This window comes from Coenobita brevimanus, chromosome 109, assembly GCF_032717465.1.
Source record: "Coenobita brevimanus isolate Jiangsu-jjx chromosome 109, ASM3271746v2, whole genome shotgun sequence".
NCBI lineage: Eukaryota > Metazoa > Arthropoda > Malacostraca > Decapoda > Coenobitidae > Coenobita > Coenobita brevimanus.
In genome coordinates, this window is record NC_137062.1 from 35,585,577 (window position 1) to 35,598,123 (window position 12,547).

At 39.8% G+C, this 12,547-nt stretch overlaps 1 protein-coding gene and 1 pseudogene across 1 annotated transcript; both read right to left on the reverse strand.

Moving 5' to 3' along the window:
- Positions 1-4,632: 4,632 nt before the first annotated feature.
- Positions 4,633-12,424, reverse strand: LOC145417141 (uncharacterized). Its single transcript, XM_080285919.1, has 7 exons — positions 12,352-12,424; positions 10,529-10,625; positions 9,202-9,398; positions 8,217-8,345; positions 7,622-7,792; positions 6,690-6,915; positions 4,633-5,907 (listed from the first exon to the last, which is right to left on the reverse strand). The coding sequence occupies exons 1-7, from the start codon at positions 12,400-12,402 to the stop codon at positions 5,213-5,215; spliced, it is 1,566 nt and encodes a 521-aa protein (XP_080142045.1). The 5' UTR covers positions 12,403-12,424; the 3' UTR covers positions 4,633-5,212.
- On the reverse strand, positions 11,077-11,196 carry LOC145417291 (5S ribosomal RNA; annotated as a pseudogene).
- Positions 12,425-12,547: the final 123 nt, after the last annotated feature.

Sequence of the window (12,547 nt, forward strand, 5' to 3'; positions counted from 1 at the left end):
TATTTGTTAACGCTACACGAACTACGGGTATCATACAGGCAGGCATTATTATATCAAATTTGTTCCAGACACTTTCCATAGTTAGGAAAATGCGGTAAGCTGGAAAATCAACTTCATATACACCAATGGAACTTTGGCATATAATTTGGGTATTTTTTTGTGGACTTAATGGCGAAAATAGGAAATGAAAACATGCTACGTATAACAAAACGTTGCATAAAGATCATATTCCACACCAAAGTGAAGACTTACAAGTGCTCTAGTCACCACCACTGTTACAGCTCTTTCCACACCTTTGCCCAGAAATGTTGAGGCAGTTAAGTTACTCATTTCAGACACTTACAGCAAGAAAGACCAGTTACCTTCCTTGAATTGCCTGATGGGAGGTTTGGTTCTAGGGTGGACACTGCATCTCAACACTTACAGGTAGTTAACAGGGGCACCATAGTAGGTGCCACATCACACTTTTGTTTGGTTATATGGTTACCACCCAGCATTATAAACGGTTTCCTGGGTTACAGGAAACCATTAAGCTTGTCACTCAGTGCAGAGTCACCTAAAGGCAGCACTACATCGAGTGAGTGGATGATGGGTGCCCCCACCTACCACAGAAACTAATAATACAGTACATTAAAAATACAATAATAATAGTAATAATAAATAATAATGATAATAATCATAATAATGTGATTTCCATGCTCCAATTCCATAGCAAAATTAACAAAATCAGGTGTGGAGAGAGAGAGAGAGAGAATCCAAACATCCCCATACGGTATTTATAAAGAAACTACCACACCTGCAATAAGGGTTTAATAGATACAGTACATCATAAGGGTTTATCTACTCCATACATAGCCTTATATTTAGTATCAGAGATGGACTTCACACTATGGCCACACTTCACCATCTCCCTACTGGCAGATAACACAATAAATAATGAAATAAATATATAAATAAAGGAAAGGTAGCAATGCATTCTATAATCATGAAAGAACACTATAAAATATAAAGAAAAATTAACAGAGCAATCAATAATCATGAAACAAAAATAAAAAGTAAAAATTCATTCTATAATCACCAAAAAAAAATGAAATAATTAAGAGTATCAATGAACTTTATAATCACGGAAAAAAAAAAAAAAGCTAGTCAACAGAAACTAACTCACTTGAATTTAAACTTCACAAACATCCATCAATGTTTGAAATACTGGATCTCAAACTGCAGTATTATGAAGTTGCTCTGATCCAAATAAAACATGCCTTTCATTTTAACAATCACAAAGTTTATTACATCCAAAATCCAAAATTACCAAGATTCTGAATACTGTATTATAGTTTGGGTACAGTTAGCCTTCTGTATTTCTGGGGAGACATAAGAAACATCTCCATGATTTTGAATACTGTAGTGGAAAATTTGTGAATAACTGTGCACCACCCCCCCCCTCAAAAAAAAATGACCCATGTGGTTGTAATTTAAACATGTGGTTCTCTATTAATCTCTTTCAGTTCCCAAATAATTAACAAACTTTACAATCTACTACCGGTATAGTCTATTTGGATATATTTACCTACAAACAAATTAAACTGCACATAATGAAACCATGACTCAGAAGGCCCGGCTGTGTTGCTACCATACAGGCACTAAAAGGAGGAGGAGGACAAGTAAATTTGATCAAAACACTATCTTTACACAAGTGACTGATGGTTTAACGCTGAGTGCTGTTGCTTATCACCCCCTCCCCCCCCCTTTTTTTTTTTTTTTTAAGGCAAAATCAGAAAGTTAGTGACCTCAGGGATTGGGGATTGAATAGAGAGGCTGCCAGAGATCAAACAACATGGAAAGCCGCCATTAGGTGACCAAGGCTGACGCATGCATGTTGGAGACTTTATAAACGAAACAAAAAGAAGGCCAATATTTCTGAATGAACCGTCTACTTCATGTGTTCCACAAAATTCTTTCTTCATTTTGTACTGATTAAATTACTGGCCATGTACACTAAGAGTAATTACTGCAGAGTATTTTTATGTTTCATTCACTCTTTCAAAATGTAAGAGGGAAAGTTGTAAAGATAGTTTTTTGATCGAGCGTACCCATATGACACAGACAGACGCTTTTAGCAATACTCTGTGAGACAGTTCTTTTAGTGATGGTTTGTAATCATTATCCTCTTTGGCAAAATGATACTGTTCTTTCTTGTTACCATTAATTTTTTTCCAACCAGGACAATTTTTATAGCACAAGAGTTAAATCTGAACTAAACATGTGAATTCCAAGGCTAGAAAGAGACTGCCATACCCATCATAGTGTAGGATTTCAAGTCTTCCATAACTCCTCCTGCACAATGGTTCCACCTTCCCACTCTTTACCATCACAAAACTTTATTCAAATATTTCAAGGCTAGATACCCCTTATAGTGTAGGATTTTAAGGTCTTCCATAACTCTCCCTGCACAATGGTCCCTCTTTTCATTCTTCACCATCACACAACATCATTCATAAAAGGACAAAGACTGAAATACCCCTCACAGCGTACAATTAAAAGTCTTCTAAAGCTCCCTCGTTTTCCTTCTTTACCATCACACAACTTCAGATCAAAACTCACCTCATATCACAAGGGATAAATACAAATACTGTATACGAATTTTAAATGTAAGAAAGGGATAATGTACATCAGGAAAATATATGAGGTTTACATGGCCTTCTGGTACTACCCTGTTTAATCTGATGACATAATTTATTTTTCATTTTAATAAGTTTACTACCAAATGATTTTATTCAGACTACAAAAGCTTTCTAATGCCCCCTAACATCTCTTCCTGAGTGATTTATTTTGCTTATTACACCTTACTATCCTTTACTTTCCTTACTATCCTGATATCCTCTTTATCTATTTTACTTATTACACCTTCCTGTCCTTTTCAATGTTACTTAAATCATTCTAGTACCACCATACTCAGCATATATAACACACAAAAGGATATTAACTAGGTGATATTAGCCACCTGTATCCAAAAATAAATCAGTAAGGAAGAGGTGTTAGGGAGCTTCCTTACCTGATGAGAATACAAGCCCAATCTTTTTACACTTCTCAGGCCATATGACTGTTTTAAAAGGCCTAAATAAAAATATCTGTGGGAGTTATCTTGAGTTAAAAGGAGAAATGGGAGAAATGGAGTTCCCCCGAGCTAAGCCCTGTATTGGACTATATAGCCCCGCTAGGGTTACAGGAGGGAGCTACCCCTCCCGGCACGGCAACCCAGGCGAGGCTCGAACTTGCAATCCCCCGATCACAAGTCCAGCGCGCTACCACTGTGCTACCGCGCCCCCCGTTAATAGGAGAAGGGACATCATCATCATCATCACCATCATCGTCATCCGGACCTCCTTTCCCACTCCAAGGCAGGGTGAGGAGTAGCAGTGTCCAAACATATACAAATTTTTAGGCCAATCTGTTTAGAAATAAAAGGCTGTGACAAAGAATGGTACGAAAATACAAAACACAGAGAACTTGGGGGGGGAAAAAAAAAAAAAAAAAAAAAAAAAAAAACTGATTGAAAAAGGCAAAAAACAGAGTAGGAGTTCAAAATACAACACTACAATACCATAACGTAGGAGCAAATAATAACATACTTGCATAGCCTACAGTATTATTATTATTATTATTTTTTTTTGAAAGGGTGAGGGGGTACTAGTCAGAAAAATGGTTAAGAAATTTCCACACATTATTCCACCATTGAGAAATAAAGTGTATCAGGGTGATAATTTTTAACGACTTCTGCTCAACATTTTTTTTCTTTAATTCTTGCTGCTCTTACATTAGCTTATTTTGCTTAGAACTAACTTTTCTCAGTGGAAGGGTTAGGTAGGGAGGCTGCCAGAGATCAAACAGCCGCCATTAGGTGACCAAGGCTGACGCACGCATGTTGGAGCCTTTATAAACGATACGATATGCATGGGGTGATACTTTTTACAGACCAGAGGAGGGTATTTTAAGGCTGATTTTGAGCTTCGTTTCATTTATAGATCATTGGGTTAACCAGGAGATAATTTTTGCCCAAGATCATTAGTAATATAAACAAAACAATACGCATGGTGTTCAGTGAGATTTTTTACAGACTTGTGGAGGGTATTTTTGGGCTGATTTTGAGTTTTGTTTCATTTCTAGATCATCAGGTTAACCTGGAGGGAGATAATTTGTCCATAAGATCATTGGTAATATAAACAAAATGATATGCATGGTGTTCAGTGAGATTTTTGACAAACTTACAAAGGGTATTTTAGGGTTGATTTAGAAAGTTTCGTTTCATTTATAAAAATCATCAGGTTTATCATGAGGGAGATCATTTTTGCCCACAAGGTCATCAGTAATTTTTGCTCCATGGCTGTTGGGAATTGAAACCATGGTCATAAAATTTCTCTCTCAAAACTGGCCCTAGAATAGTCCCCTAAAAATTCTAGAAAAACAATGAAATGCACACACACACACACACACACACACACACACACACACACACACACTTGTACCTCACCCCTCATATTGTTGTACTGTGCATGCATACCCTTCACCAACCCCAAAAATTCACTATGTCTTTCCTAAGCTGAATAAAATAATCTAAAGGCAGCAAGAAATAAAACATCAAGAATAAGGCTTACTGAATATTATCGAACATCACCCGATGGTCTGACTGATTATTTAGGCTATGTCAACATTCTGGCCTTTGGTTCCTTGTTTCTTGAATTTAAAAAGCAAAACAAGTCATAATACTGGACTGCATTTCAATACGAGGCACCATAATCCTTTTCAACGCTGTAAAGGAGCCTAATAATCATACCCTAAGCTTAGAAATTACATATACCAGGTCACTATGCAACAATGCCTTAATCCGCTCATTTGGCACCACCCTGACTCTAACTGCCAGTTAAATACATGGTAAGGAAGATGCCAGAGAGACAGAATATTAGCTGGGCATCCTGTTGATAGTTTTCCCATTTTTATGTCTCCTCTTTTGCTGTTTCTGGTTCCTCTCTCATCATATTTTTAAGTGGGAATTTGGGTCAGGATGATGTATGACAGACTAAGGCAAACAATGGTATAATTTCAGGGATGAAAAGATTATCCCACATTAGAAAAAACATGTCCTAAGATTAACATAGAGAGAAATCAAACTTGAATCCATTTTGGTTGGCAGAACTGACCATTCCAAGTGTATACCTTAAATCATCAAAGGCACTGGGTTGAGGCCAGAGTGAGCCACAGTCACCCTACTCAGGACGGGTGGAGACAGAAGGGATGGTTGGTTGACGTGGTGTGGGGTGATGTCAGCCAGGGCACTAACCACCGTCCAAGCCATCCACCCTATCCACTCCTCCAGCCACCCATCCTCACGCCCACTGAATCCGCTAATGTTGGGAGCCCCAATGCCGGAGAAATTATGGATGGTGGAGTAGACGGGTGCAGTGTGCCAGGTGAGCCACGGCAGGACCCAGGGATTGGAGTAGACCCAGTTCTCCTTCTGCTCAGTCACCAAGTCCCCAAGTGAAGGCAGGTCCTGGGGTAGTCCTGGGTTTAGTACAATACCACCTGGGCTCCAAGAAAGACTTGAGGGGGGCCAGTATGCTCCTGTGGTGAAGCTCATGCGTAAGTCTGAAGGGTCACAGACAGCTTTACCCTGACATGTACTACCAGGCTCCCCATCTGACCAGGAATCAGGGTGTCCTGTATCCGAACAGGCATCAGAATCATCTCTCCTGGTGCCACTAGTGTCCCGTGGGTGTCCTGGCTTGTTAAGGGTGGGTGTGGACATGGCAAGCAGGATGGAGGTGGTGAGGGTTGTGATGGCACGGGAGGGCAGACTTTGCAGGATGGTGGTGTTTACCTCCTCACTTTCCAGCAGCCCATCAACAGTATCTGCAAAGTGAAGAAAGACTTAATATTGCAAAGCTTAGTAACTTCATGCAATCCAGTCCTGTATATTCTCAAGACAAAGCTTTATTTACCATGACTTGGGAGTATTTCAAAATCTTAAAATAAAAAAATATTATAAGCGTCTGCAAAAAGATGACTTGATTATTGCAATGCTAGTAACATCATGCAATCCAGTCCAGTATTTCCTCAACATAACGTTTTCTTACCATGACTCACAGTACTTCCAAACCAGCAAATCGAAAATAATTAAGACTACTTCATTAATATACAGTAGTGTGACCCATACTAATTCACTTCAACTGGGATTAAAATTACGATCTCTCCATCTTGAATGCTGTCATGATGAGATGGACATTAGAATATGGTACTAGTCATGAAGAAGTGCTTTGGAAAGGAGGGAGAGCCATAGTATTGTCTAATTCTGGCACTAAGATCCACATCCTCATTTACGGACACTCCCTAACACCTTCTTCCAAGCAATTTATTTTGTTTGTTACAACTTACTGTCCTCTTCTGTGTTACTTAAATCCTTCCAACATTGCCATACTATGCATAAATAACCTACAAAGGGATATTAACCTGCCATATCCAAAAATAAATCACTAAGGAAGATATGTCAGGAAGTTTCCTTAACCGACAAGAATACAAACATGAGTTACAGAAAATATATAAGTAGCAAAATTTAAAAACTCTCCGCCAAGTTAGGGTAAACGAACTATAGATTTGCTGACAACCGCTGGATCTGTAAATGAATCGATACACACCTGGCAAAGAGTTGACAGAATCAGTAACAATGTTGAGGGGTGAGTCGGCCAGCTGGGTGCCGGGGCAAAGCGTCAGTGAGTCGTTGGGTGTGGTGGCGTCGTACGTGAAGTGACTGATGGCGGACGACACCTGCTGACAACACTCCTGTGCCAACACCGTGCCAGCAACAACACTCACGACCGCTGCTGTGTACCCTACCATGCACACTGCGACAACATGACTCACCTGAGAAAAATAAACAAATAAACAAAATAATAAGAACTGCTGGTTGTGGCCATGTGGGGAAAATACTGAATGAAAGATTGACTGGGAGAGTTTATGTGGATGAGGTGGAGGGGAAAACTGAGGATGAGGTGGGGGAGGAAACTAAAGATGGGGTTGGGAGAGAAATTAAGGATGAGGTGGATGGGGAAACTGAGGATGAGGTGGAGGAAACTAAGAATGAGATGGAGAGCGAAAGTAAGGAAGAAGTGGAGGGGAAAACTTAGGATGAGGTGGAAGAGGAAACTAAGGATAAGATGGAGGGGGACTAGGGATAAGGTGAAAGGGGAAACTGAGGATGAGGTGGAGGGGGAAACTAAGAAAGGATGAGGTGAAGGGAGAGGGTGGAGAGGCACAGATGAGGGAGGAGTGGGAGGAGGAGGTGCATGAGGTAACTTTTCTGACACCTCTTGCTTAAAACTCGTAAAAGTCAAAAGGATTGCATGAGTAGCCCGTGTACCCAACCATGCACAAGACTAAAAATCACACACCTGAAAAGAGTACGTTATATTATCAACTGCAAGATCCAAGTCAACAAATATTAAAATACACTTGCTATACAATTCAAGAAGCCTGTCTAACCCCATAAGTCTTAGCCTCTCCTAAACGTAAAACAGTATGAACGTAACAAAATAACAATAATAATAATAATAATAATAATGTTACACACGAGGTTAAGAAAGGCTGAGCAAGAGGTAGTGAGGGCGAGGGAGTGGGCGAGGGCAGCCAGGTCAGTGTAGGTGAAGTGACCGCGATGCACACCCTCCCGCCACGCCACCTCTGCCTCTACGCGCTCAAACGCTCGCAGGAATGAGTCACCATCCACAAACAGGTTCCAGTCCTATGGAAATAAAGAAATAAAATAAATAAATACTTAAATAAAATAGAACAGAGCATCATCATCACCTTCATTTATCACCACCACCATCATCACCATTCCCATTTATCATCATACCTCTTTTCCCACCTACGGATGGCATAAAGTAGAGTTCAGACAGCAAGAAAAAGCTGACAGGAGAAACTGACTTAAAATCAACTAAAATTTATCTATGTATCAACAGTAGGATGCCATACTCCTGTAAGAAGCAACTGTTTGTCTCTGAGTTTGCCATTTTACAGGTAGGTGCACTAACCCTCCACCAACCCAATTGTTGACACACAGGGAACACAAATAAAGGGCTATAGTCCAATTAAGTAAACACTACTGATAACACTCTATTAAGACCAGTTTCCCCTTCTATTTAGCCTTCTTCTCCCTGACTTACAATGGCCTGAAGGAACTCTCTCTCTGCCTGGTTGAGATCATGTAGGGTGATTGCTGCAGACGTGGCCCACTCATCATTGAACACTTCATCCTCTTCACCATCATCATACAGGTACTTGCTGGCTACCATCTAATGAGGGCAAGGGCACCATTAAAAAGAAATACTATCACCATAAAAGTCTGTTACAGTATTTTAGCACCAGTTATCATCTGACAAACACCAGGACATCATTACTCACACTATATATAAGAAATACTATCACAGCAAGGGGCTATTACATTATTTTACTACCAGCTACTATCAGTGACATCATTACTCTTACTACAAATGAAATACTGTCACATTAGAAGGCTATTAAAATATGCTAACCATTATATTTGGCTGACGGACACCACTGCCCATCCCTCTAAAGCTTAATGCTAACAAAATCATTTATATCATCATCATCATCATGGATGGCCGCCATTAGGTGACCAAGGGCAACAAATGTAAGCCTGGTGGAGCCTTTATAAATGAAACAAAATGAAACAATCATCATCACAATCATTATCATCATCCACACCTCTTTTCCCACCTAAGGATAGGGTGAGGTAGGGTCCAGAGAGCAAGAGACAAACCAAATTGAAGAACTAGCATGAGTCTGTAAAATTAAATGAGCCACACACTCACTCATTCACAATTCAAGCCCCTGAAATTCAAACTCCACCTGATGGGCAGAAGCATTACCTCACATACATACTTCATGCCATCTATCAGCTAGTCATTCATGTCATTCATATATTTTTTAATCCTACATAATTTTGGATCGTTTTGTTTATAAAGTCTCCAACGTGCTTGGTCGCCTAATAGTGGCTCTTTATGCTGCTCAATCTCTGGCAGCCTCCCTATTCAGTCCCTTATCCCTGAGGTCACAATCTATGCATAGGTCATGGATAATTTAAAGGCACAAGTGAGACAATATATGATTGAGAAATATGTGCCTGACCATAGCAATAAGGAAGACACGGGACGGTGGTGTGTTGGCGAGGTAGTCGGGGCTGAGGCGTTCCAGGTACAGGAGGGCGATGACCAGCGAGGCGGGGGTGGGGCAGGCGTGGTAGCTAAGCGTGGCGGCCGTGCGGATGTCCAGTACCTCCAGGCCTCCCCGCCGACACGCACCACTGAACTTATCCACACAGAGGCCTGCCGAAAAAAGAAAGATGATGAAATAAGATGAAACACAATGAAAGAAGGTGAAACAAGGTGGAATACGATGAAAGACGATGAAATACGATAAAAGAATAAGAAATAAAATGAAATAAGATAAGAGATGATGAAATAATGTGAAAGATGATGAAATATGAGGAATGAAGATGAAAGAAGGTGAAATACAGTAAGATGTAAGGTGAAAGAATTTGAAATAATATGAAATAGGATAAAAGAAGGTGAAATGAGATGAAAGATGAAAAAACATGAAAAGATAATGGAAGATGAAATTCTATAAATGCATGGTGGTTGTGTGGACATATACCTGCCTCCCTCTAACCCTCCATACTCTCCTAGTCAGTCTCATAGTCTCCATTCCTTCAGCAAGACCTAATACAAAGGCTAAATGTGACTCTCTCTCTCTCTCTCCTACCCTCTTACTTGCTCCCATTCCCCCCTCTCTTTTACTTTCTTCTTCGCCCTTCCTCCCATTCCTTCCTTCTCTCTCTCTCTTTCTCCTGTCCCCTTGTTTTCTTCACTCATTCCCCAATTCCTTCTCTCTCTTCCCTTCCCTCTCTCCTTCTTCGGTCTCCAGGGGGTGTTCTTATCATCACATCGTTCACTTTTTATCCGGTGACTTCCCTCCATCTTGTCGGTTTCTTATCTCTCTCGTTTCCTCCACTGTCTCTCACTGCCTTGCCGCTTCTTGACTGAGTGTTTCTTTCACTACAGTTCTTTTACCTTAACTTGGCCAAGATTTCTGTCCTGTCTATCTATCTACTGCCAGACGCTGTAATCCTGTAATGGGATTAAGATGTCTGGCTAAAAATAGATATGGTAGATAGATAGACTGCTAAAGAATAACAGCTAGACAGGCAGATTGATATAGATGCAGACAGATTGACAGAGATAGATAGATACACAGACTGATAGACAGATAGATAGATAGATAGATACACAGACTGATAGACAGATAGATAGATAGATAGACAATTAGACTGACAGACAGATACTCATAGATAGACAGATTTATATAGATGGATAGATACACAGATAGAGTAAAACGTGTGTAAACATTACCCTAACCCACAAACATCTATGCATCACCGTTTTCACACACGACTCACTAGTGAAAGGCAGGGATGGTCGGTCTGTTAAAGGCAGGCGTCCATAATACAGCGTCTTCTGGATTCGCTCAACGTAACTCAGGTATTCTGGCAGGAACTGAAAAATTAAGACAACATATTAATCTTACCGGTATTTTTTTTTTTTTTTTTTTTTTTCCCGAAGAGCCATATTGACTGGTGTTCTGGCGGGAAATGAAAAATTATAGACAACACGACAACACAGTAATCGTACAGTTTTTCGAAGAGCCATGTTCACTGGTACTCTGGCAGGAACTGAAAAATTACAGATATGACAACGCATTAATCGTAAAGTTTTTTTGGTACTCTGATAGAACAAAAAAAATTATCGACAACAGGACAACACAATAATCATAAAGTTTTTCTAGTAGCCTCGTTGACTGGTATTCTGGCAGGAACTGAAAAATTATACATTCATTCATTCATTGCCAGACGCCATGTATCCCAGACGGGGTGGCCAATGGCTTAGAGTTAATTGTTTTACAGGGAGGGACACTAATCCTCCACCAACCCCACTGGACACGTAGGGATGCCAACAGCATCTGGTGTTCCCATGCGGTCACCCATCCAAGTACTAACCAGACCCAACGTTGCTTAACTTCGCTGATCGGACGGGAAGCGGTGTACTCAACGTGGTATACACAACATGAAAACAAACTAATCGTACAGTTTTTCTAACAGTCACGTTGATTGATATTCTGGCAGGAACCAAAAAATTAATGACGACGAAAAAATTAATGATGACATAGTAATCGTTAATATTTTCTAATAGCAACTGTGACTGAATGAATCTTATCGTTGACTACAAAGCTGCCAGACTGTTAGTACCAGGGTTCAAATCCCAGTGCCAGCAGCTGAAGTCACTCACCCCAGCCAACCACTCAAACTTTGTAGGCTGGTTAGTAAAATGAGTAGGCCTACCTAGTTAGTTATAATACGAGGACAATGTTACTGATCAAACAATATGCAAATGCTCATCTTACTGCACATGCATTTGTCTATATTACTGCACTATGATTATTTTAAACCAATAAAATGTGGTAATAATGTATTTTTATTGTTAATATTTAAATGCATTCAGTGATAATTTTGCAAGGAATCATGCCCCTCCCCCCTTTTCCTGTCCTGTTATTATCGCTATGCTCCACTAATCGCTATCAGACATGACCTTACTGAGAGATTTTGTAAGATAGGGGTGAGGCAAATCAGACATCTTCCTATCTCTACCACTGCGTCAAGATCATCGTTAATTTCTCTACAACATTAACAGATATTACAGTTTAATCATGTCCATTATTAAAAGGATATATCTTGCCTGGAGTGACTTATTATCTTCGTTTGGTTTGCTCAAGGCCACGCCATGTGTGCCAAACCCACTGAAAAGCATAGCTGATATCAAAGTACAGCTATATAAGTTTGAAATTTACCTTGAAAATATGCGAAAAAGTCTACAGAAACTCATATGAGGCTGCAATACGCAATGACATCAGTTTAGTATGCTATGCTACCTTGAAAACCAAATAAAAACTAGCTAAGCTTGCCTAAGTCACTTCAAAACTTACAACATAAAACCATATACCATCACCCACTACTGGTTCAAGGTATAAAACAAAACATAAGGTTCATTTTGCGAGTCTGCCTGCAATTACTTCTACACGTAAAAACAAAATTACACAATAGCCATGAGGTATAACGGAAAGTGGTGAAACTCAGCCCTAGAATACAACTTTTTAGGCCATATTACCGGCATTTTTACTTGTTAATCACATCAGCCTTTCACTAAACACACAACGAGTGAATGTTACCTTGGAAAACTTTGTGGGACTTATTTTATCCGGTGTTTTTGGCGTCTTCATGATTGATACCCACCCCTGCGCCATAAATAACACAGGCTTACTACACTCTACAATAATGACGTCATACTTATCATCGAAAGTCGTATATTTCTATTCATACTAGAAGATTTTTTGCATTGTATCACCAAAGCATATGAGGGAATTC

Bases quoted from the DNA above. Each gene is read 5' to 3' on its own strand.
- LOC145417141 (XM_080285919.1), bottom strand. From the start codon at position 12,402: ATGAAGACGCCAAAAACACCGGATAAAATAAGTCCCACAAAGTTTTCC. The intron at 9,399-10,528 runs GTGAGTCGTGTG...TTTTTTCGGCAG, and splicing joins ACCATCCCTGCCTTTCACTA to GCCTCTGTGTGGATAAGTTC. The intron at 7,793-8,216 runs GTAAGTCAGGGA...TTATTTCCATAG, and splicing joins GAGAGTTCCTTCAGGCCATT to GACTGGAACCTGTTTGTGGA.